This window comes from Branchiostoma lanceolatum, chromosome 6, assembly GCF_035083965.1.
Source record: "Branchiostoma lanceolatum isolate klBraLanc5 chromosome 6, klBraLanc5.hap2, whole genome shotgun sequence".
NCBI classification, from domain to species: domain Eukaryota; kingdom Metazoa; phylum Chordata; class Leptocardii; order Amphioxiformes; family Branchiostomatidae; genus Branchiostoma; species Branchiostoma lanceolatum.
In genome coordinates, this window is record NC_089727.1 from 10,777,596 (window position 1) to 10,802,223 (window position 24,628).

At 41.1% G+C, this 24,628-nt stretch overlaps 1 protein-coding gene across 1 annotated transcript; it reads left to right on the plus strand.

Moving 5' to 3' along the window:
• The first annotated feature begins 1,237 nt into the window (after nucleotides 1-1,237).
• Nucleotides 1,238-24,388, plus strand: LOC136436536 (uncharacterized). The gene is made up of 28 exons (XM_066430576.1): nucleotides 1,238-1,464; nucleotides 1,587-1,617; nucleotides 8,159-8,275; nucleotides 9,388-9,505; nucleotides 9,787-9,852; nucleotides 10,402-10,467; nucleotides 10,827-10,968; nucleotides 11,168-11,207; nucleotides 11,756-11,832; nucleotides 12,175-12,248; nucleotides 12,407-12,517; nucleotides 12,848-12,894; nucleotides 13,230-13,434; nucleotides 13,914-13,975; nucleotides 14,774-14,833; nucleotides 15,092-15,203; nucleotides 15,704-15,862; nucleotides 16,124-16,168; nucleotides 16,759-16,883; nucleotides 17,310-17,537; nucleotides 18,013-18,287; nucleotides 18,767-19,389; nucleotides 19,800-19,922; nucleotides 20,514-20,631; nucleotides 20,904-21,054; nucleotides 21,447-21,509; nucleotides 21,644-21,716; nucleotides 21,936-24,388. The coding sequence occupies exons 1-28, from the start codon at nucleotides 1,275-1,277 to the stop codon at nucleotides 22,188-22,190; spliced, it is 3,756 nt and encodes a 1,251-aa protein (XP_066286673.1). The 5' UTR covers nucleotides 1,238-1,274; the 3' UTR covers nucleotides 22,191-24,388.
• The last annotated feature ends 240 nt before the right edge of the window (nucleotides 24,389-24,628 follow it).

Sequence of the window (24,628 nt, forward strand, 5' to 3'; positions counted from 1 at the left end):
CGATGCTAACGTTAGTGTGTGTCTGGAGTTAGAGTCTGGTAGAAAGATAGTGGATACAAAGACATGCGTCTGACCGTTTACAAAATCTATCCACTTACTTGAGGTCTCGTTCCTGTATTGCTCCGAAAGTGCATGGTCTAAAGTTTGAAAAATAATTGGGCCTAAATAGATCATGAAAAGGCGTGTGTTTAGGTGGATCATAAGTTCCTTTTAATCGATCCCATCTGATAAAGAAAGGACTTGAGATGAAAGCTCAGTGTGTATACGTATTACTGACAGGTTTAGGCAGGAAAGTTTAGGGACATGTACGTCTTTTTTCTTCGTGACTACTTACTGCAGTCTGGCGCTGGCGGCGCAAGAGGGCCCCTTGCGGATAGTGGCAAATTGCAAACTTCAAACTCATTAAATTTGCAATAGGGTTCGGGATGAACACTAATTGATATGAATGATGCAAACCATGACCTAATTTGCATAAGTAATGAGAAAATTGTATAATTCCCTAGTTTTAAATGATCGCATATTTGTACTAGTGACACATCTAGGTTAGATAAAGGTGAATATCATCAGGCATACAGATGGTGTTAATTTTGACCTACTTTGCATAATTGATGAAAAAATGCTACAATAGCTTCTTGAAGAAAGATAGATGCAACATATGTAACTTGGAAATGGAGAAACTGAATTGATATAAATTGAGGTAAGAGACTTATTTGCATTTCATTTGCATTGCAATTAGACAAATTTGCTTGGCGAAGGTATGGGTCGTGGAACTCTAGTTTGGTTTTGATACCTTGACTCGGCTTGAGTAACTTTTGCGTTGGGATCTGGGATGTTCCATTTCTCCCAGGTTGATATAGAACAGTCCATTTTTGCATGGGGAGGGAGAGGGAGGGAAACCTGCTGCGTTTCTTCGCAAATGGTGCCTTTCTAGTTTCAAGTTGCTTTCGTGGTGTGACGTTGTCATTTGTGGTTCGTTCATTTCTTGTCCATGTTGTTGCTGTTGAAGAGAGGTGTCACCTGGGTGTCACCCAAGTTGAAGATTCCCTAGGTGATGGCAAATCGTCTGCAGGCGAATCGACTTGGCTACGAAATGTCCTGATCACAGATTCCCCTGCCATGCTTGTTTTACATGCTTGAGTGGTATCACCCATAACCGCCTGCTGCCGATTGGTGTCGTCCATCCTCTCCCTGCTGAAGAGTGGTGTCACCTATAACCCCCTTCTGAAGAATGGTCTCGCCCATTGCCCCATGACCGGAATCTATATAAAGTCAAAATGGAGACCCTTAGGGGCAGACGAGTTACTCTGCCACATGCGAGCCGCACCTTCTACAGCCTACCCACCGCGCTGCCGACCGCACACACCAAGATGAAGTCCGAGGATCGGGAGAAACTCATGAAATACGTGGACGAAAGTTTAATCGGGCGGGACCGAGTGTTTGCAGGCCCGTTCGGCTCTCGCCAAGGTACCGGCACGTTGACGTCGCGGTCTCTGGAGGGTTATTTTTGTCACATTTCTTACGAAATCTTCTCTTTTTCTATGTTATACATTTCCAAGCTTGACCATATTTTTTCATTGACATTACAGTTACCTACTGCGACTACACTGCTTCTGGAAGGTAAGCTAAGGGTTTTTCAAAACTACGTATACGATGTGTGTGTGCGCGTGTGTGCCCATGCGCGCCTGTGTGTGTTTGGAGGGGGGTGTCATCACTGGTGGTACAGCGCTGCTGCTCAGGGTCTTCCTCAGACGGTAGACAAAGTTTTCTTTCGTACATGTTAGCCCTGCAGCCAAAGAAATAAAACTGGCCTTCACAAGTATAGTCTTGCCTGAAGAGTAACAAATTAGCGTCCTGGGGAAGGCTACACCAGACAGTAGCTTCTGGGGATCCATGACGGGTGCAGGTCTTACATAAATGTGTAAGTGATCTTGAGTGAGCGAGCAAAGCAGAGAAGAGGGTCTTGCATGCCTTTGTCTGTGAGGCGTAGGCATGCAGCGATCTACTTGAATTCACGGCACTATTTACCAGACGTTTAGTATCATCATTATGTGTAGCACATTATCCTCATCGGTAAGCATTATGGACAAATTCGTCTTATAGCATGGTCAAATGTCAGATTGCCCCAAAGTCAAAACACAGAGTCCAGTTGTTGTTTTTTTCAGCTAGCCTATGAATACAACTGAACAAGGCAATCAAATTAGGTCATTTTAAATCACCTGTTAAGCATTTCCAGGATCCCCCCATGCAGACCCTCAGCCAAAGAACACATTTGTTGGTTGCTTTTTATAATGTTCTTTAATATAGCTACATGTAAGTGCACCAGCAAAAGTAAAGGCAATTTAGGTCAAGGTATTCCTTCTCCTCTATGTGGCAACCTAAGCAGGGCCTCTTTAATTGGTTGTTGTTGCCTACTTACCTACCTACCTACCTGCGTAGTCTCTAAATCTATCTTGCTTGTTGGGGGGACAAGGTAGACATAAAGATGGAAATTTCCCTCCAAGAGTCCAACCCTGTCTCTATTAGTACAAGGAGGTCCTTGCTGGTACGCAGCAGTCAGCCTTTCTAGAAGGGTATTGTCTTGCTAGGTTTTCCTTAGGTCATTGCCCTCCTTCCAGAGTCCTCTGCAGGATTGTCTTACTGGTTAGACAGGCTATATGTTGGCTTGTCACATGGCCAAACCCCACTGGAGCTAGTGTTTCTCGACTTTTACCAACAAGTGGTTCCTGGGGGCAATCTCTGCTACGTACTTTTCCCCTCACATATGATCTGTGTATGCAAACTGTATAATAGTTTCCACATGCACTTCATTGCCACTTCAACTCCATCACTGCCAACAGCGTCCAAGTTTCACAGCCATACAGCAGTGTGCACGTGGACACTGCCAGCAGTGTTTTAAGAGCTTTTACTTAACATCAAAGCGGATGTTTTCCAACCAAATCTTGTCTATATGATTACATTTGTTGTATAAAAAAACGGTATGTTGGTCCTATTGTCAAGTTCTTGGCTGGGCTTCGCTAACGAAGATTGCAGGGGTCGAGTCCACATTGTCAAGTACTGATTCAGAAACAGGTGACTTTTGTCCACAGCTCTATGCAGTCATACTGGACGCTCCAAATTCTGTGTGTTGCATTTTACCCAGATTCATGAACCCTGGCCTGGAATGACCGGGTCTAATTAGTGTTTCGCCCCTTTACCTCAGGGGAAATATCTTTAGATGTCCAAGGTCTCACTTTCATCCCGATGAAAGCAAAACGAAGCAAGAGTTCAGAGACCTCACACTTCCATGAGATGTTTAGAAATTCCCATCGTTTGAAAGTGTACATCTTTGTCAAAGCTACCTGCAAGTATGCCCAAAGTAATAAAAAACACCTTTCTTGAGTTATCCTCTTTGACTGGTGAGGACCTAGGGGGTTCAAGGGAACATACCCCAATTTATTTTTGGTTTCAATTTGAGGCTGCACGCTCTCAAGTCTTAACGACTGTCTCTTCCAGTTAATGATCTGAAGTGTATGGGAAGGAAGGATATCCCTTCATCTACAAGAACAACTGGGTTTTGTTTTCTTCAACATTTCCAAATTTGGTAAATTTGAGCGAAAAACATGATTTTCATGTAGAAAACAATGTGCAAAATGGTGCATTTTTGTGTAGGATAAAAATCAAATTTTTTAAGCCATCCCCACAAATTTTTCGACGAGAATGACTGACATAAGGGAGAGACAAACATTGGATGTAATCAAGCCAATTACAGAGAAAATCCTAACACTAAGTTTCATGGCATGAGCTATTGCAACTTCGCTCACACAATGGTGAATCTATGGTGAAGTCGAAGGGGCACATCACTTTCAATGCTAAATCATACTCAGAAGTAAGGTACAAGCCCAAAATCAATTTTCAACAAAAACACATAATCATCGCTATCTGTTGACACCAAGTGGATGGATCCCATGACCTTGATGAAGTGTCTTGTCTCCTCTCTTGTTACGTGACCATTGAGTTAAAAAAAAAACACTTGTTGATTCAGATGTATGTCAGCGTGTACTGAGACCATCGTGTACTAAGGCCAATCATTGCTTTCCATTGTCTGGAATTCAGCCAAAAGATATGACTTTCCCACATACAATGTAACTTGGGTAGAGAATGCCAACTCTCAAGTTCATGTTATTGTACTATGGCTCCCACATGAAGATTGCTTTCCCCCATGGATGGAATTGAAATTCTATTTTACACATTGTTGATAGAAACTGGTAGTCACTGAAGTTGAAGTTTGTGTTGTGATGTCTGCCAGCAGAGCCGTCCTGCTGGCCCATGCTGGTTAGCTGGTCCAGACCCAGATAGAATTTCCTCACTTGAACTTTTGCAGGCTTCCTGTGGTTTGGTAGGTGGGAAATATATTTACCTTCATCCATGGCAACCAGCCCCAGTAGACTTGTTGCTTGCGTGGACAGGGCTGCACAGGGAATTCCTGCTGCCCTGCTGTTTGTATTTAGTGCTTGAAGTCGCTCCTTAGCCTTGAACTTAAGGCCCAGCCTGTTGTTTCTGGAAGTGATTTGGTCACATGAAGGAAAGGAGTCTAATTGTTGAAGGAAAAACTGCGTGATGTCAGGATCCTTGACGTCATTAGATGACATCAGCGCATGCTTTTGGGCATGCAAGCAGGAAGTTGCTGTTGACATATAGTTGTAATGTGCACCGAGTCCCAGGTGATTAAGAAGGTGAACTTGACAGGAACGTAGATACTGAGGAACAAATCATTCCCAGGAACAGAACATGGGATAAACTGGTTCTCGAGTCAAACCTGGCACAGCCAACCACATCCACTCATAAGCCACATTAAATATTGCCGTCCAATTTTACATGAAGTTATAACCAACTTTCTTATCCAACCAGCAACCACTTCTTTTGCAGTTCCCATGGGACATTTATACCCCAATCAACATCCAAAATTGATGATGTTTGCTCCAAACACAAGGCCAAATTTGGCTCAGAAAATCGAAAGGAATTCTTAGGTGCACAATCAGTGACTATTGCACTTAGCCTTGGCACTTGACTTTGGCTGGTCTTCAAACATCATTTTTTTGTTTTTGATTAAATTATAGGTTGCCTTTTGTGTGTAAGACTTGTGCACCCGTCCAATTGTAGATTACAATGCATCATAGTCAAGTCAGTTTGTGGTCTGTGTAAAATTACGATGATAATGGCTATCTCCACATCATAGCATCATCCACCTGGTATCACTTGGCTACATGTACTAGTTTTGTTTTGTAACACAAGGCAGGCATGATGTTTGTATCGTCTTGATAGCAAGATATAGAAGGTATTGAAAAAATGTTCACAAAGAACAGGGAGGAATGTCTCCCATGGTTTTGGTGTGGTCAAGGCCAAGAGAGACATATGGACTATGTCTGAGAACTGACACTGTGTGAGTCTTGTTCTTAACCATGTCTTAGGTCTAAGCCTTTGCCCTGAATGGGAAGCTTAGTGGAAGACTGGTACTGGATATATACTTGTACCCTCTTCAGCAAAGATCACCCATTTAAATATAAGTATTTAGCATACTGTGACCCACGCTAAATAACAGTTACTCAAGCAACTTGATAGAATTTTGAAACCGGCAACCATTTCAAAATTTAACCAAGTTGCTTGAGTATAACTGTTATTTGGCATGTCTTGTTACCTGGATGTCTAACCTTCATCAAACTCAAAGCACTCTGTGACTTTTGATACAGTGAGTAGTAGATAGTGGTTTGACTGCTCGCTGAATTGTTAAATGTACTGGAAGTAGAAAAATAAAGTGACGTACATAAAATTACGTCATCGGGCGTCAAAGGGGCGTGTTGTCTGATATGTAAGGGAAGAACCAGCTGTCAATCAAAAGTGGTCAACTGTCCAATGCGTCAACACGATTCAAGTCTCGCCGATACGCCAACATTTCTGATTACAGTCGTGCTGCAGCGCTCAGCCGGCCCTACTGCCCTGATTTGACAGCGGCCGTGACACCGACCCATGCCGGATTCGATATTTTGATTTCTGTGCGGCATCAGCAATCATACTGTAAATGCAACTTTGTGGTGATTTGATTTTGTGCTAGGGAGAAAATGGAGTGTTTGAGATGTTTGTGGTAGAAACAAGGTGGTAGGCAGGGAGAAGACAGAACAACCGTTTCTGCGGTGGTTTTAAGTTCATGGTGAAGAAGTTATCGTGAAAACCGCAAACATTAAACCACCGCGAATGTAAAAAGTTATACATTTACAGTACTATGTGGACTGAACATGGACCATTTATGAGAAGCCACTGAAGAAAACATTACAACATTTTTTGTAGTTTGATGTGAAGATGCATGCACAGAGATCATATGAATTATGATTCATCCATGCTGCTGCTCAAGGGAATTTGTTTCTGAATAAGTCACCTGGAAATCTACACATGCCCTTAACTGACCATAAACTGGTAACCTTTTGTCATACATTATTATTTAATGAGGTCTTCAGATGTCAATTGGTGTCATAATGAGGCCTGGATTCTGGGCTAGCTGCCATTTGGATCTACTCCAGGAGTCCTTGAATCTAATGGGGACAGTCTCTGGCCTTGAAGGAAGCATGCCTGAACCGAAGAATGTACACTGACAGGAGCCTGCTGATTAGTTCTGGGGTCACTGCAACAATGGAAGCATAGAAAGTGTATCCTTGTACTTAGATAACCTGTCTCCTTAAACTGTGTCAGAAGGACAATCCTGCAGCTGCCCACCTCCCCTCCTCCTGAACTGTGTCACATGGACAAGAAGGTCTTGATCCTGTATTACTCCCAATGTGTTTTCTAAAAGTCGTAGAGTTTAATAGAGTTCTTCCAAAGAATAGTCGGGCACAACGGATTTCCTTTAATCATCCCCAGCAAAATATGAAAACTGCATGTTTGTTGCTGATGAGATCATTTAGGTCAGGTTCGTGTTCATGGTAGCCAAGATCTGCAAGAGGTGAAAGCCTGCAATGGTCAGGGAAGCTTTGGCTGCAGCTGAAATAAGTCACTTTTGTGGGCTTTGCAAGGAAAGGGGAGGCACACACAGGCATTAGAACATAAATCATGTGCTGTATTTAAGTAACTGCAGACTATGAACTTATGTTTGAAGCAGGTGGCTGATGTCAAGTAGATTGACCCTACATGTATATCAGGTAGAATCAAAAGTGACCATAAAGCTCCACAGTCCACACACAGTTTCTTTCTGTGGCAGTTACAACGTTAACCACACCGACACACACCTCCAACAAGAGTCACTTTTTTTGCTGCAATCTTGCGACTGCATCAATCCAAACAGGGAACTGTGTATCTCTGACCTAGTGCACTGCTGCCAACAATTAAGGTCACATTCATCTTACATGGCAAACTGAGGGTATTTTGGCAAACTGAGGGTATTTTGTTGATTGTCGTTCTTGTGTTGTAAATCTTCAGCTGTCTTGTTACAGAAAAGGCTGTTGTAGGTCTTGTTGCCAGTCGGTTCTGTCACAGCCTGCTGGAAAATCCTATGGCATCAAAATAAATTGATGACACATAACGAATGTGACCGCGCCCTTAGTACTTAATTTTTCAGTTATGAGTAAGCTTTCACCCACACGTGATTGACATTCTGTATCAGCTGGTTTGGCTGCAAGGGAATTTCTGACTGCTGTAAACACTTTATTTACGCAGCCTCTCACCTTGTTGGTCAGGACGCCTTCTTACTTGAGACCTTAATTTTAAGGAGCTACAAATTTAATGTATTGACATCTAAAATCCCCCAAAAGGGCTGTTGAGAAAACCCAAGACTTCAGCCCCCTTTTTCTCATTTTACTTCACGTTTGTTCTTCAGACATCTGCTCTTAACACCTCCATTCCATTTGGCTGGCAACCTGATCGAGTTACCTCGCTGCGATCGCACTGTATCCTAAAATCTGACAGATCGCTCAACGAATTTCATAGATGAAAAAAATTTTTTTTAACGCTTTGTGTGTTTTGTTGTCTTTTCAGTCATACTTTTACATTTGTTTTGCATGATATTCCACATGCAAAACCAAGGGTTACACAAATGCAATGAATGGTCAAGTGGAATGGGGGCATAAGGTATACATAGCTCTATGAGTATGAGTGGGCACAAATTGAACCATCTGAAATGTTGTTCCTCCCACAGGGCACTAACTTTCATTGAGGACTACATTCGAGATCAGGTTTTGCCGGTCTATGGAAACACCCATACTACCACCAGTGTGACATCATTACAGACAACTCTGTATAGGCATGAAGCAAGGTAAGGATAATTACAGGTTGTACCTTCGCCAAAAGGTTAATGTCTTTGGTGTGTGTCCATCGGCCTGTGAAAACAATAACTCGAGCATGCCTTGGGATTTAGGTGGAATGTGTTCATTGATGTTTTGTATGAGGGTAGGTCTTGATGAGACCTTGAAATACTTAGATTTTGGGCCCCTTACTGGTTTGTTATGGTTCTGCAGTATACAGTTAACTTCTGATTTTAGGATCTTTTGATCTGAAGATGGCATAGTCTCCAAATTTGAGTGGTAGATATAGAAAAGAAGATGGATTGGTATGATTTATGAATTGTAGGCAGCTTACTGATAGGTGATCTGTCTTCCACGGGATCGCATGATGACTTTTCCCATGTTTTGACCCGTGATTGACCTGTAAATGAAATGGCCCTGCTTTCTCATTGGCTGGACTTACCCATTGGGACAGGGGTGATATCCCGGTGTCATTTCAGTCTTTTGGCTGTCACTTCTTAAAATGCCAGAGTTGACCTCCAACTTTTTGTACCCAAACAAACCTGCCAAATCCAGTTTTGCGGTGGGTGATTTGACTGAAGCTTTAGGAACTTGAGTCAAACTAAGACTCCACAGTTGTCCCAATTACAATGTACTAGAGGCGTAATATTGGCATACACGTTATAATGCTATGCCAATCAACTCTGCCTGAAACTAAATGGTGTGAATATTCAATATAGAATCTAGCAATGTACATGTAGGCATCTTATTACCTTCACCAAGAAGGTTAATGCTTTTGGTAGCGTTCGTGTGTACGTCTGTGTGTGTATGTGTCAACATGATAACTTGAGAATGCCTGGATGGATTTTCTTGATGTTTGATAGGTAGGTAGGTCTAGATTTTGGGCCCCCTGGTGGCTTTCTATGGTACTGCAGTGGAATTTCTAGTTTTGATATCTTGTCTTCTGGCCAAGCTATGGTCATGATTTTAGGTATATAGGTAGATATCTTTAGTGGTTGAGAAGAAGTGGCATTAGTTTGGGCCCTCTAGCAGCTTTTTTGAAACTGCAGGGGGCACGTTTCAAATTATGAATTTACATAAATTATTCTAATAACTAAATGAGAGACTTCTTCATTTCCCACAGAGACATCATCCGTAATGCTGTGAATGCAGGTGAGCATGACGCAGTCATCTTTGTGGGCAGCGGCTGCACGGGAGCCATCCACAAACTCATCCACTCCCTGCACATGGAAGAACCTCCGGTGAGAACTTGGTAGTACTGAAAAAAGGTTGTTAATTATCTTTGCACATGGCGAATATCCAGAGATAATGTATGGAAAGTATTGTTTTTGAATCTTCTTGATGTACCCTAACTGCGTTTTCCTTAAGTGCAATGTGACATGTACATGTACTGCCTGGCTGGGGTGGTCTGTGATCTGTCCTGAATCAGGGATGTGCTGTTAATTATGGAAGCACAGTTTATTACAGAAAATATGGTATCAAGCAATGGCAAATTTATGCATTATTCCTTTTCATTTTTTAGATTGTGTTTGTTGGTCCCTTTGAGCATCATTCCAACTTGCTGCCCTGGAGGGAGATTGGATCCAGGGTAAGTTTCATATTTAGATACAATGTACAGGGTAAGTTTTGTACTTTCTCCAGGATAAGACTGATATATTTGGTCCAAGATACATAAGTCTGATACTTGCATGGTCCATGGTATATTGTAAGTCTCATACTTGGTCTAGCGTAAGTCGGGTACTTGATCTACGATATATTGTAAGTGTCATATTTGGTCCAGAGTACACTGTAAGTATGGTTTTCAGTTGAAAAGCTTAGATATCCAAGGGAATCAAAACATTTCCATTACCAGATAGAGGCTGTTGAAATGGGAAAAAAGAAAGTTACAGAACAAAATTGGAACTTCCGTTCCTTTCAAATTTGCTGGGCAGAGTGAACAGGTGAGGTGCCAGGTGTGAAAACTGCACTTTTAAAATAGCAGTACAAATAGTTGGAAAATTTAAGATATGGAGCCACTCAAGATTGCTTTTTATAAGATGTATTCATCAAAACCAATGGACAACCAAGAAGAAGACATCATCTTGAGTTCAATATCAGCCGAAGCTGTCAACATAAAAATGCCCTGTTTTCTTTGCAGGTGATGCGGATTGCAGAAACAAATGAAGGCCTACTTGACCTCGAAGACCTTGAAGCAAAACTCAAAGTATGAATATCATCTGATTTAATAACATAATATATGATACGTTTCTGTTTCTACAACAGATAATGTGAGCATGACTGATTACTGGTAATTAACCTATAGCTAAATGTGTGTGCTTACTAGAGTAAGCAGAATCAACTAAACTCCTCCTAAATAATGGACACATTCTCAAAAGTCAGAAAAAATAGCACTGAAAATTTTCATCTTAGGGTCCTGTTGAAATTTTATTGGGATGTACCCTTCAGGCAACAATCTAGCTGCATCCTGGATTGATTAGTACAGGATTGAACAGATTTCCCTTTTGTGTATACACCTCCCTGTAATCAATGTTGTGGTCTGTCCTCTCCTTTTGTTCCTGCCAGGCATGGCAGTCCTGTGGCTCTCAGCTGATTGGTGCCTTCAGTGCAGCATCCAACGTTACCGGCATCCTGACTGACACAGTTCAAACGTCTGTCCTCCTACACAAGTATGGAGCTATCGCTGTGTGGGACTATGCATCTGCTGGTAGGCCCAATTAAATTGTTTAAATCAACAGTATATTTAAAATGCTAGAGATGGTTGCAGTCTCCTGACCTATATAATTTCTTCTCTTGCAAAAGAATTTCTGTTTCTAATTTCTATGTTGCTACATGATGTTTATGATGCTTTATGAATCGACATGACAAAGTTCTGATGTTTGTAAATAATTTTTCCCCTCATGCAGGGCCATATGTGGACATTGATATGAACCCAGTTGTGTCCAGGTACATATGCCGTTATTATTATTATATGACTTTTAAGAATCTAACAACAAATCTCATTGTAGATGGAATTCGGGGCTCAGCACAAAAGAGAGAACATTGTTTATTTGGAAAGTATTTTGATTGTAATTACCTTTACTTACTGTAGTGTCCCCTCTCACTATGTTAAATAACAGTCAAATCTGGTACATGTAAGGCAAACACCTTTCGAAGGCGACCACCTGTCCAAGGTGACTAGGCCTTGAAATGTCTCCATAGACACAAGCATTAAATACCATGTAAAAGTGCTGATTTAAACACCTGACAAATGCGACTACACCCAGCACAGTTTGGCGACTGCACATTGCATTATTACTGCCTAAAACAACTGGGCATTTTTTTGAGAAATGTACAATGTACAATGTAACTAGCAGGAATTCATGGTGAAATTTGCCAGTTTATGTTATGATTTGCATGTTGTCAATCTTCAACATTGATACAAATCAGATATCAGATTCTTTACTAAATATTTAGTATTGCGGTGCCTGACAATGAAGTGTTCTGTTTTGCAGTGCTGATCAAGGACTAGGTCACAAGGATGCAGTGATTATATCTCCACATAAGTTTGTAGGGGGACCTGGAACCCCAGGTGAGCTTGTTATGGAACTCAGCACAAACATGGGTCAGAGCTAAAGGTTTTGTAGAACAACAACATGGGCTTTAGGTTTTCTAGAATACTATTGATTTTTTGTCAAGACTGTTGGTTCTGTAGAACTAGAATAGCACCACGGACCAGAGCTGAATGTTCTGTAGAACAACACTATGGGGTCAGATGAATGTTGAAATCCTAAACATTTAAAATCAAGGATACTGACCTACAAGGAAGGTGTATTATTTTTCAGAATCCTGCCAGTGTCAATTATTGTAGATAAACTGTTTTGAATTCACACAATGTACATTTTGATAGAATCATAATGTTATTTTTGTACAGGTGTTCTGATTGCCAAGAAGTCATTGTTCCAAAACCCCGTCCCCTCCGGCTGTGGAGGAGGCTCTGTCTTCTTTGTAAGTCCATGACTTTTGAGACTATCAATATTTTACAGCTTAAGTGTATTAATTTCAATGATATTGCTACTGTAGAAGTAACTTTATACTACATTCAGGGCCAAGATGTATCATATGTAAGCTATAGTAAGTAGTTAATCTGGTGTTACATGTTTCAGGTTTCAAGGGAGACACATCGCTACCTGCAGAATGTGGAGACTCGGGAGGAGGGTGGAACACCTGCCATCGTAGAGTCCATCCGGGCAGGGCTAGTCTTCCAGCTCAAACAAGTGGGTATTATTAGGAAGATTTTATATGCTACAAAGTAAATTACTTACCATTTTAGCTTTAGATCAGTCCTTTGATCCTTCTCAAGTTGAAATGACCCCAAGACTTTGTCACATGACCTGAACGGAAGTTTGACGTTAGCAACGGGTCAAAGGTGCCCGGTAGTTGGTTTCTGCCCCCGTCTCGGTTAATACTCTCTGATGTAAATGGTCTCTTTCACTCATGGAGCATGTTTATGGCAGAAACTTGCACAGAGGTATGTTTGTATTGTATACATTTCGTAGATGAACACAGTCCATCTCCTTCCATTCATACAAACTTTCATGTTGCAGGCCATAGGTTCAGACCTCATCATGAGAAGGGAGCAAGAGCTCTGCAAGTAAGTCTGTCTTTTCTGACATTGTGGAAACTGTACATGTAATGTAGAGCCAAGTTAATAGCCACTTTAATTTGGTCATTCACACATGTCAAGATGTATCAAGTTAGTTCTCATGTAGCCTGATATTCAATCCTATTATAGCTCCCTAGTCTCCTCTCCACAAAAGGTTTTGTACCAGGCTAGTTCTCATAATCTGAGTCACAAAAAAAGACACATTCTTTGTCATACACGTACCTCTCATACAATTAATATAACTTTGAAATGGACACTCCTTTACAATGGTACACTATAAGCCAAGTTCATCTTTCTGAGTATATCTGTGTTTGTCTGTCCAGGAAAGCCTTTGATTTCTGGTTGGGCAATCCTAATCTGGTGGTGCTGGGCAGTACTGAAGTGAAGCGTCTGCCCATCATGTCCTTCATGGTGCGTCACCCACAGTCTGGACTCTTCCTGCACCACAACTACGTCAGTGTGCTGCTCAACGACCTCTTCGGTATCCAGGCCCGGGGTGGCTGTGCATGTGCAGGGCCATACGCACAGGTGAAGAAGCATACATGTGTACATACTGTATATCTATATGCATACAGTCCAGCACATGTATACATGTACAGTGTATGATGCACTACAAACTATACTACTTACATGCTATTTGTATGCAGTGTTACTAGTAGTATGTATACCCTGAAGTAAAAAGTTACCAAAAGTCTCACCATAAAGTTTTATTTCCTTAATGATGTCCAATATGTACTCATGGAAAAGTCAGACCATTGCAGTGTCTAATTTATTTATGTATAATATGTACATACAAATGATCATTCCGTGTCAATAATGGAGTATATTTCCCAGATAGACAAGCAAACAAGCCATTTGGATTGTATATGCATGACTGTCCTTCTCAGCATTGTACTTATACATGTACAAAATGTATAATCTATCATTTACATGTATTTAATGTCAATGTACATGTCAACATGTCTGTTTACTACATTGTATGTAACTGCTTTGTCTTTTCTGTCCAGGACTTGATGGGAATAGATGAGGAATTGGCAAACAAAATTGAGAAATTGCTGGTAGAGGACAAGTAAGTCAAAAGTCTTCTAATTTTTCGCCTATGATAAGTATTCTCAATCAGTCAGTCAGTCAGTCAGTCAGTCATCTATCGATCCATCGATCTATCGGATCTATCGATCCAGTGGATCTATCGATCTATCAGATCTATCTGATCTATCGATCTCTCGGATCTATCGGATCTATCGATCTATCGATCTATCGATCTATCGGATCTATCGGATCTATCGATCTATCGGATCTATCGATCTATCGGATCTATCGGATCTATCGATCTATCTGATCTATCTGATCTATCGGATCTATCGATCTATCGGATCTATCGGATCTCTCGATCTATCGGATCTATCGATCTATCGGATCCATCGATCTATAGGATCCATCGATCTATCGATCTATCGGATCTATCGATCTATTGATCTATCGGATCTATTGATCTATCGAATCTATCGATCTATCGGATCTATCAGATCTATCGGATCTATCGGATCTATCTATCTATCTATCGGATCTATCGGATCCATCGATTTATAGGATCCATCGATTTATAGGATCTATCGATCTATCGGATCCATTGATCTATTGATCTATCGATCTATGGATCTATCGATCTATCGATCTATCGATCTATCGATCTATCGGATAGTTTTGTTTTTAGCATGTCATTTCTGTATCAAGCTCCTTCATGTTTTGCTTTACTTTGTACAAAATACAGTAAGTGTTCTTCTTCTAATCATCAGATAGGACCAAATAGATACATGATACATATAAGCTCATTTTATAAAACATGACCCTTGGTGCTTCCAAACAGGAGGCTGGACCGGGACCATCTTCGACGATACAATGAGTTCTCAGAAAGGGAGATTCTCAGGTACAGCAATATGGGATCAGGATTCTTCATGCTGTAAAATTTTCATTATCTTGTTAGGATCTTGAACCTTTAAGAGTCTTATGTTGTCCTGTATATACAAAAGTGAGTCAAAAAGTATCTTGTGCTAAATTTCATTCCATGAAAAAATAAACCTGCTATGACACAAGTACCATTACTTTCTTACCCACCATCATAATACTTATGTCATAGTCAAGTGGTTTAGTTCATTTTGAAATTTCCATTGTTTACTTCATACAGGCCTGGCTTTGCTCGCTTGAACTTGCCATACTTTGCGACAGACGAATGTGTGGATTTCATACTTGAGGCTGTCGCCATGATAGCTGAGCACGGCTGGAAACTCCTACCACAGGTACGCACAGGACTCACCACCCTCACATTGGGGACACTATTCCTGCAATGAACAATTGTGACCAAAATGATAAACTAGCAATATCTAATCTTGAGGTGATCATGACCATGAAGCTTGTCATCTTAGTAATGGGCAATACTACATTGTAGTGCTGCTACAAATGTCCACATGTTGAGCTGCCATTGCTCTCTTCCCCTTCCAGTTTGGAATAAAACAGGATTTATGGTTTCCTTTAACTGCAGTGAATTGATCATGTCATTTACATGTAGGTTGATGTTTTAATTTCATTACACCACCATTCATGCAAATTAGGGCATGCTTTCCATAGTTAATGAGATATTGATAATTTGGTGTGTGACACTTCCCTTGCTGAGAAATACAACATGCATTTCAATACTACCGGTAGTACTCTCTCTTTTATGTTCTAACCTTCCCTTTTCCCAGTTCATACTGTTATTATGGATAGCCTTTAAGTTAATATTCCTTTCTGCCCTGCCCAGTACCTGTTCAAACCCGACACAGGTGAGTGGAAGAACAGGAATCACCAGGTGTTTAAGGACAGGAAGTGGCTCGGCTCCATTTCCTACAGCACGGGTCACATGACCTTTCCCGAGCCTGATACTGAGAAAACAAAGGGCAAGCTTCCCAAGAATTACAAGGTTAGAAAATGAAATGATACTTGCATTTGTTCCTTAGCCACCAGTTCTACTCATATCAACTCCACTACAGACACACTTCAAGGTGTAAGCTCAAACGCTCAATATTCTAGAGAGGAGTGTAACAGCTCTGTAAGATCCAAGAATGCTTTGAATAGACCAACTTGTCCTCGGCTTGATCTGTAACTTTGTAAATGATAGCAAGATGGAACTTGTCGTTACAAGTCACATGTCCGTCTCACCTTGCACCACTTTATTTTTCAGGAGTGTCTGGAAATGGCCAGGAAGGTGTTTGACAAGGCATCATCGGTAAGGACTGCTTTGGCCATGCATAATTCAGATACACTGTACTTTTGTAAGGGACAAGGTTTTCATACAGACACAGTGTCTTCATACAGACACAGTGCTGTTTTATTATCATTATTGATGCATATGTATCTTCCAATGATTGAAGTTGAAGAAGCTTAAACTGTTCGGAAAGATTGCTATTTTGATGCGAATACTTTGATGCTAGAGGCGATTCTTGCACTGATGTGGCCGTATACATGTACATGTATGTACATGTACCAAGTCCAAACCTATGAACTTCTTCTGGGGTAACTGTTCAGATTTTCTGTTCAGGCTGTTTGTAAAGCTACCATTGATCATGACCAGTTATGCCCATGTCGTCCTGTCCTAGTTTTGGGAATTTTTTGTAACCTTTGTTGAAATAATTTGGGCAAACGTAAGATTGAATGATTGTCATCAAAACTATAAAATTTCATTGATAATAGATCATAGTATGCATAATTATGCTGTGTCAAAAATGAGGTTTGCAAACTGATTGTTGAAAAATTAATGTTGAAATGTTAAAAAATGATTACTCCATGTGGATCTCGTGATGTGATGTCTTTCCGTAGCCCCGACTGCAGTTACCTGACCAAGCGCTTGCTTTTGATGAAGAGGCAGAAAAGCTGAGGTGGTTCCTTCTGCCAAGTGAGGCACTAGACCACCTCGTCTGTCCTGACAAGGATCGGCCCTACAGGTGAGGGGAAACCTTCTGTCTGTGGGCTGTACCTTAGTGCAAACAGTTTAAGGGATTGACTATACATGAACATTGTAGTAAGATGCAAATTTTACTCCCAGCCTTCTGTTTTCATCTTGAGTGTTAGCTACATTTTTACCTTAAAATGGCTGAGAACCAAGATAATTGGTGTGGCCTAATGATGGCAGTGTACAGAACATGCAACAAGTACTAGTGTCCCTCCAACTGTTGACATGGCTAGGATAGGAAAGTGGCTGCTTTTTGTGTGAAAAAGCTAGTGCTTTACCCACTCTGACCTTGCAGAAATGCTAGCTTTTTTGATGCACATTAAATTTGTGATGCAACACACACTAATTCTTTTTCTTTCACTTTAAACAGACTCTGAGGTTCCTGTATTCTTGATAAATGTCTTTGTTACAATTGCAGGAACCCTCCTTTCTCACCACTCAAGAGGGTGTACTCCATGCCCGAGGTTATTGACAATGGGGACACCACTCCGGCGCTGATTGAGGAGAGTCATGATCGACTGTCGACCATCCCGATGATAAAGACACAGGATGATGAGATGGATGAGATATCAGAGGAGGAGGACAACCTGAACCTCTTCAACATGCTGAGGAACTGGAGGGGGAACAGTGGGAACAGGCGGGGCAGGTCAGTCAGGCTGTTATGTGTGCTTGTGTGTCTATACATGTATGTTGCTAGGATAAACAGGTAAGATACAACACAGTGTATTCCGTATCCCCCGAGGCCCCAGGACGAGCATGCGTAAGATCGTCGAAGGCCAGAGAGGGATCTGACCCATGGGTGGGCTGGGACCAAAGGTGATATGGAATACACCATGTTTTATTTTATCTATATCATACCCACCTGAGAAAACACCCGTTTCCATGCGCCATGAGTTGAGAAAATTTAGTGTCACCAAACAAAAAAATTGTAAGAAAGGCATTCCAATGTACGAACCCAGTATTCAAATTTTGCGCATGCAAAGTGCATTCGAATGATTCTATGGAAGCCTATGTGATCATGGCCTAGGTATGACATTAAGACATTTATATAAGTAATGCAATCTCAATATATCAGAATTAGTATCATTTATTTTAAGTTGACTGGTCTATTGTCTTTGTAGTGGAAGCCGCAACCTGATGCGCCCAATCCCAGATGGCCACCTCAACAATCACATGACCAGTGGCCATGTGGGTCTCGGCGGGCACACCATCCACACTCCCACTCTGAGCTACGCCAACCACCGACGCAACAGTGACGGGCTGGTGGGCCGGGGAGGGCTGATCATCGGGGGTGGCCCACATGGAGGCAGTAGCAACGTTATGGGGACGTCTCCTGGGAGAAGGAGGGCGTCAGCTTTTGTAGTTGGCACAAGAGATGTCCTTCTGCCTGAAACAGGTTAGTACAAATGGGGTTATATGTCTTCAGATAAAACAGCTGCAATTTTCTTGGTGCTGACGTCCGTATGTACATGACACAACAATCAGATGTATGCTAAGTTCTACCATCCAACTACCATACTGATACTGTTGCATACCCTAAAGCGTCACGACATTTTAAAAAGGAATGTGATGTTTTATGTACAGCGTATTCCTCACCCTGAAAGGAAGGTTAGGTGCCTTATCTGTATGCATGTTTGCTTCATTGAAAAGAAAACAGTGTAGCAGCCTTTATTATCATACCTTTTTTCGGGAAGGGTTTCCTTGTTGGAACTGCTATGTCTTTAGGAAGAGACTTAAATGGGGGTCCCGTGTTCGAGGAGTTGCACATGTTACTACTTATTTTAGATGGGTACCTGCTGGCTGTAATAATACAACACTGTGAATTTTTTCCGTATGTATATGAACAAGTCTGATGTGACATTTGTGTTCCGACAGGCCAGAAGCTGCCCATGTTTGGACGTCGGAATTCCATCGACATGTTAGACCTCCACAAGTGGGGGAAGAAGCTACAAGACACGCTGGAAGGCAGCGGTAGTGGAGAGAACGTCGACTGGGAGATCTGGGGATCACTTCCCAGCAGTCGCAACAGTAGCATCGACCAGGGCAATGATAGCATGGCTGACAACGTCAATGAGCAGGACAATAGTGCTGACTCGACTTCTGACGACCGGTTGGAAGATTGCTCCCTAAAGGGCGACACAGAAGAAGACACTCTCAACCACGAGGGGACGCTTCATATCGATCTCCCCACAGATGCTGAGAACAATGTTACAAGTACAGAGCCCAGAATGACAGTAACATCAGGGGAAACAAAGAAAACTGTAGAACGTAAAACAAGTTTAAATAATGGTGGTGCTTCTCCTAAAATTAGAAAACAGGATACCATCTTATCTGTTGATGAGATGGAAAGAGATGCTGGAACAGCTGACAGCAGAAAGTCAGATGCTACAGATAGATGTTCCTCAGAGAGAAGTAAGACGAAGAACAAGATGAAACATGACCCCAACAATCCAAGATGGCACGCTCCACCTAAGAGAATAATGAAACTAACCATTGAGGTAAGTACATGTAGGCAGTTTTGACTATTTCTTCTAACTGTTCAGATTTAGTGAAAGAGTGAATGTGAGTGTGAATGAGTGGGTAGTTGGTTGACTTTAATTTGTAATGTGTTTCTGTTTGTCAATTTGTAGCCTCAGCAACTCACTGGCTTTGGGCTAGAAATTGACTTTGTCAATCATCCCAGTTTGACTGGTACTTAAGATTAAAAAACCGGGTAGTGCCCTCAGCCAAAGTCGGCTATGTTGTGAAATTTAGTGCTGATCTTAAAAATCTTATTTTTAGAAAAGAAAAAATGTTTGAAATGCATTTTTAAATTTTAAAAACACAAATTGTTTCATTAGTCAATGAATTGAGTGCCACATGTAACATGAACATTGTAACATTTTGATGCCTCCCTATGATTGTACAGGCCATGACAGAGTACAGCATGATCCAGGACGGGGACCGTGTGTTGCTGTGCCTGTCGGGCGGGAAGGACTCCCTGTCTCTCCTCCACACCCTCAGGCAGTACCAGTTCTTCGCCAAGAGCAAGGTCAGTCACATTTTAGTTTGTCATCTTTTTTCATTGGCATTGTGGTTTTAGGCAGTTTCTACCTACCTACCTACCTAATCCCTTGACCTCCGGGTCGTTGGGGGGACAAGGTAGCAATGAAGATGGACATCTGTCTCCAGGCTCGTCTGTTTCGTGCGGCAGTCAGCCTTTCGGCCAGGCTAAGGGACGTCCACTCTGTGATGTTATCCTGCCAGGATTTCCTCTGTCGTCCCCTACATTTCCTACCTAATGTCATCCCTAACTAAACAAATCCACATGTATGTTCATTTTCACTGGAGTCAAGTGAGGAAATGTAAAATGCCTGTCCCAAGGGCGCAACATCGAGGCATATTATTATAATAAGAACCTCTTGATTCTGGGCCAAACAAACTTGCCAGCAGAGGTTGCTTGCGAAGATTGTGACCATCTTTTCACAAGCCCCATTTTCTGACAGCAGGCACACATGAAAATAGGCTGTATGAGAAGAAGTTCACAATCTTCCCCATCAACTTCTGCTTGGAGAGTAGGAGAAATAGTCTTAGATTCTAACTATTGCGCCACATGATGACCAGTTAGTTGTTTTGTTCTTAGAACATCCACTTTGACCTGGGAGCCGTGACCGTTGACCCGCAGACTGCTTCGTATGACCCCAGTCCACTGAAGGACTACTTGTCCAAACTTGGTGTGCCTTACTTTTATGAAGAACAAGGTGAGACCAGCAAGCCACATGCAATATTTTATTTGTAATTGAAACATTGGACAGGTTCAGTGATTGCACCAGGTCCTGCCGTCTTTTAGTGGTTAAAGTTAATTTTAGTGTATGTACGTACAACTATCTCTGAGCTTTTTGTTATTTTTAGTAATATGTACATGTACATATACGGTGTACATGTACATCCAAAATGCATTGTTTTATTGGAGAACAGCATTTGTTATGTTGTTGCGTATCTTTACGTTGTACTTCTACATGACTTTCTGCAGGGATCATGGCCCAGGCTGCCTCCATGGCTGTCTGCACCTCCATCTGCAGCTACTGTTCCCGCATGAAGCGAGGGCGCATCTACGCCTGCGCACGGCGGGAGGGGTACAACGTGCTCGCCATGGGGCAACATTTGGATGATTTGGCTGAAAGGTAATTTTTGTTAACTTCCGGGATATTTGACAACTGGTGCCTATCAGGATGTCAGCAGATTAGTTTGTTAACTAACATTTAGAAAAAAGATCCTGAAGTCATGTACCTGAAGTTTTGGCCCATATTAATCCATATTTGATATGATAGTAGTGCTAATTTGATATGTTGTAGTACCCACTGCACATTGTGTAAATGACAAATATTGAGGAATGCACACTGTAGGCCTATGTAGTAGTACTTAAGTGTATTCATTCAGAGGTACATGTATGCACCCATGGGCTAATGCATCAGCGACACTTTTGGAATACTTTTAAAAAGAATTTACATGCACTTTCCATGAACATACAATGTATATATAAGAAGGAAAGTCAACTTCTTGTTATCTTCTTCAGCTTCATGATGTCTGCATTTCACAATGGGTTGCTGAGGACTATGAAGGCCAACTACACTGTCAGGTAAGTTACCCTTCACACTGGCTTAGATCACTGTAAACTTTGAATAGTGAAATTATAGATTTGTTGTGGAATTTTGTTGAATTTCAGTAAACTGGTAACTGCTTTATGAAGAGCTAATTTATTCTTTTTTTCAGGGAGGAGGACTTGAGAGTCATCCGGCCATTTGTATATGTCAGAGAGAAAGATCTCCGCAACTTTGCTGAGAAGGTATTAAAGTAGCTTCTGTTGCACAGTGATTTTTGTGGTGTGTTTAGGTTGATTGTACAAGAAAAGTGGAACAATCTTTAAATAATACCAATTAGTTCTGGTCTCCGTTGAAACAGCAAAATTAAAACTCATAAATGTAAATACGTGCCTCAGTGAAATATTTTGCTGCATCTATGTAGACTGATACATTGAAACTCTGTTTATTTTTTTGTGTTGTAGGTAAAGCTCCCGATCATCGCAGAGAACTGTCCCGCCTGCTTCGAGGCTCCCAAAGAGCGTCACCGGACCAAACAGCTGCTGGCTTCGCAGGAGCTGCTCTTTCCAAAACTCTTCCAGAGCCTCCTGCGCAGCATGAAGCCACTCATGGCCAGAAACAAGACCGGGCTGGAGGCACAGAGGGCGGGGCTCGGGCAGGAGGGTGGGGTCGGTCAGGGTCAGATGGAAGAGGAGGACGATGGTGGGGTTAACATCTAGGTTTCAGTTTGGAGGGATCATCATTGAAAAGATGTGTTCAGTTTGGAGAAATAGATGAATGTGTATTGCAGGGATGTTTTTTTTAGAGTGTGTTGTTCTTAACAGAAAGTGCAGTGTCAGGGTTCCAGCTAAGTACATGTACAGTGTATACTGTATGTATGATGAACAAGGGTTTGAAAACCATCCTGCAATTTGAAAGAAAAGCTTGGTGATTACAGGACTGGTGAAAATATGAATAAAATGAAATTTTACAGGCTGACAAGAATTCAACCTTAGTATCAGCAAGGAGGTTATATACATGTATACATTGTTGTATACGCCTATAACCTCCTTGGTATCAAGAATTACAAGTTGGCGATATAGTACATGTACATATCTTTCAACAAGGATAGTAGCTCATGAAGATAGTACTAGTAGTTTATGATTCTTGTGGGAATCTCCTTTTCTACAGTTGATGAGACCACCATGCACATGAGTTGTGACCAAATTATAAACAGTAGTTCACATCATGTTTGGTACCTTTTCTGTTGATTCTGTGGACCATGAAGAATGTTAGTAGAAATAGTACTAGTGGCTTGTGTATTTGCAGAAAGATTGTCAAAAGTGCAGAAGGATGAATTATATGAGAGCTTGCAATGTTTGCAAGTAACAGAAAAACATCCTTGGTAAAACTTAGTGTTAAAGCATTAGGCAAGAAAGTTTTTAGCTTTGAAATTGAATTCAAAATCTTTTTTACTTTGTTAATGGGAATTAATCCCTTCCTGGTGCAAATGTGGATACCTTTTTTACTGAGCTGAATTGGTAAACCTAGTTGAATTTTTGAGAAACATGAATTTTTTGTATCTAAGTCAGAACTACTAGTATTAAACTGGCTTAAGGCATAACACACCATTTTTGTATATATGTGTAGTTATACATGTACATATACATGTAGTAGTTAGCACATAGTACATCCGACTATGAAGAACTACCACAGGTAGGTAGTACAAACTGTACTCCTAGTTAATACTGGACTGTCAGTATTACTCTCTCTCTCTCTCTCTCTCTCTCTATGTCAGTATTACATTCTATACATATGGTGCAGAGGTACCACGGTCCTTCAGTGTACTTAAATTCCTTTTTTTTCAATTCAGTACTTGTAGTGTCACTGTCTTTGTAGTCAAGTTAACATGTTTGTAGATAGGAGCATTCTTGTTCAATGAGAGGACAGGAATGAATACATTCCTGCATACATGTATATTCCTGACTTGTTCTACACACAGCTTGGAAAGACATGTAACGTTAGATCCAGGAATCTGATACAGTTTAGTTTCTACAGTTTAGAATATAGACTTAGTTTTTGTTTGCCATCATATACCGGTATTTGATTAAGAATTTTTATTTGCTCATTATTTGTAGGGCATTTAGGAAGTGGTATTAGAGTACTAGTATAACTATTATATTGTCTAATCACCAGATTTCTCTTAGCATTTACACAGCCTCAGTATTTTCATCAGTAGTTTGGGGATAGAAAAATTATGAATCTATATATTAATTTTGCATGTATCTGCTTCAGTGTACATCAAGCTTCCATTAAGAAATAAAATATCAAATAGCAGGACATGGTACTTAATTATAACATGTATTTATTGTGGTACAATGTGTACATACATAAATAAAGGTCTATATTCACCAAACTGTGTAAAGTGCATTTCCCAAGGGCACAACATCAGGGCCTGTCAAGGGTTTGAACCCAGGACTTCTTATATACTAGTAATAAGCACCTTGATTATAAGGGCACACAATACCACAGTTGGTTATACTGTTGTTTAATAGGAAGAACCATAACCCACTACACACCTAATAGGACCATTGCTTGGGTGGACAGCTGCAGAACACAGTATATCCCAGTGATAGAACAGAAGTCATCTTGTATGAATGGAACACAGTTGTAACTTACATGTGATACAAACGCTGTGTACTGTAGTATGAAGTTCATGGACAGAATAGTTCATTCAGTAATAGATGCTGATGCCTGTACAGTCTGATTGAAAGGAGGGCTTCCATCAAGCTGTTGCTATTCACATTAACTCTTGGTGTACTTGAGTTCTGGAAAACTTGACATTGTGATAACGTTATTACTTTAAGAGTACATACATGTAACGTTAGAGTTGCAAATTGTAGAATTTTAGGTTGAATAAAGCCATCTATTACATTTCCAGGAGGTCAATTAATGGGTTTGAGTGGTTTCCTGTCTGTTTAGTTGTGTCCCCACAGGTGTCGGTGTGTGCGTGTGTGACTGCACCTGTGTGCATGTGGTCAGCAGACGTGACAGTGGGGACCCCTAGCTGTTGAAGTAATCATTGCAGGTTGACAGCGCGTGAACGTGACACTTTTTCTGCATTCATCGTCGTTCCCCGTCCATCGGACTCACACCAACTAGTTTACTCCTGTCATTC

Bases quoted from the DNA above. Each gene is read 5' to 3' on its own strand.
- LOC136436536 (XM_066430576.1), top strand. From the start codon at position 1,275: ATGGAGACCCTTAGGGGCAGACGAGTTACTCTGCCACATGCGAGCCGC. The intron at 12,518-12,847 runs GTGGGTATTATT...TTCATGTTGCAG, and splicing joins TAGTCTTCCAGCTCAAACAA to GCCATAGGTTCAGACCTCAT. The intron at 16,169-16,758 runs GTAAGGACTGCT...GTCTTTCCGTAG, and splicing joins TGTTTGACAAGGCATCATCG to CCCCGACTGCAGTTACCTGA.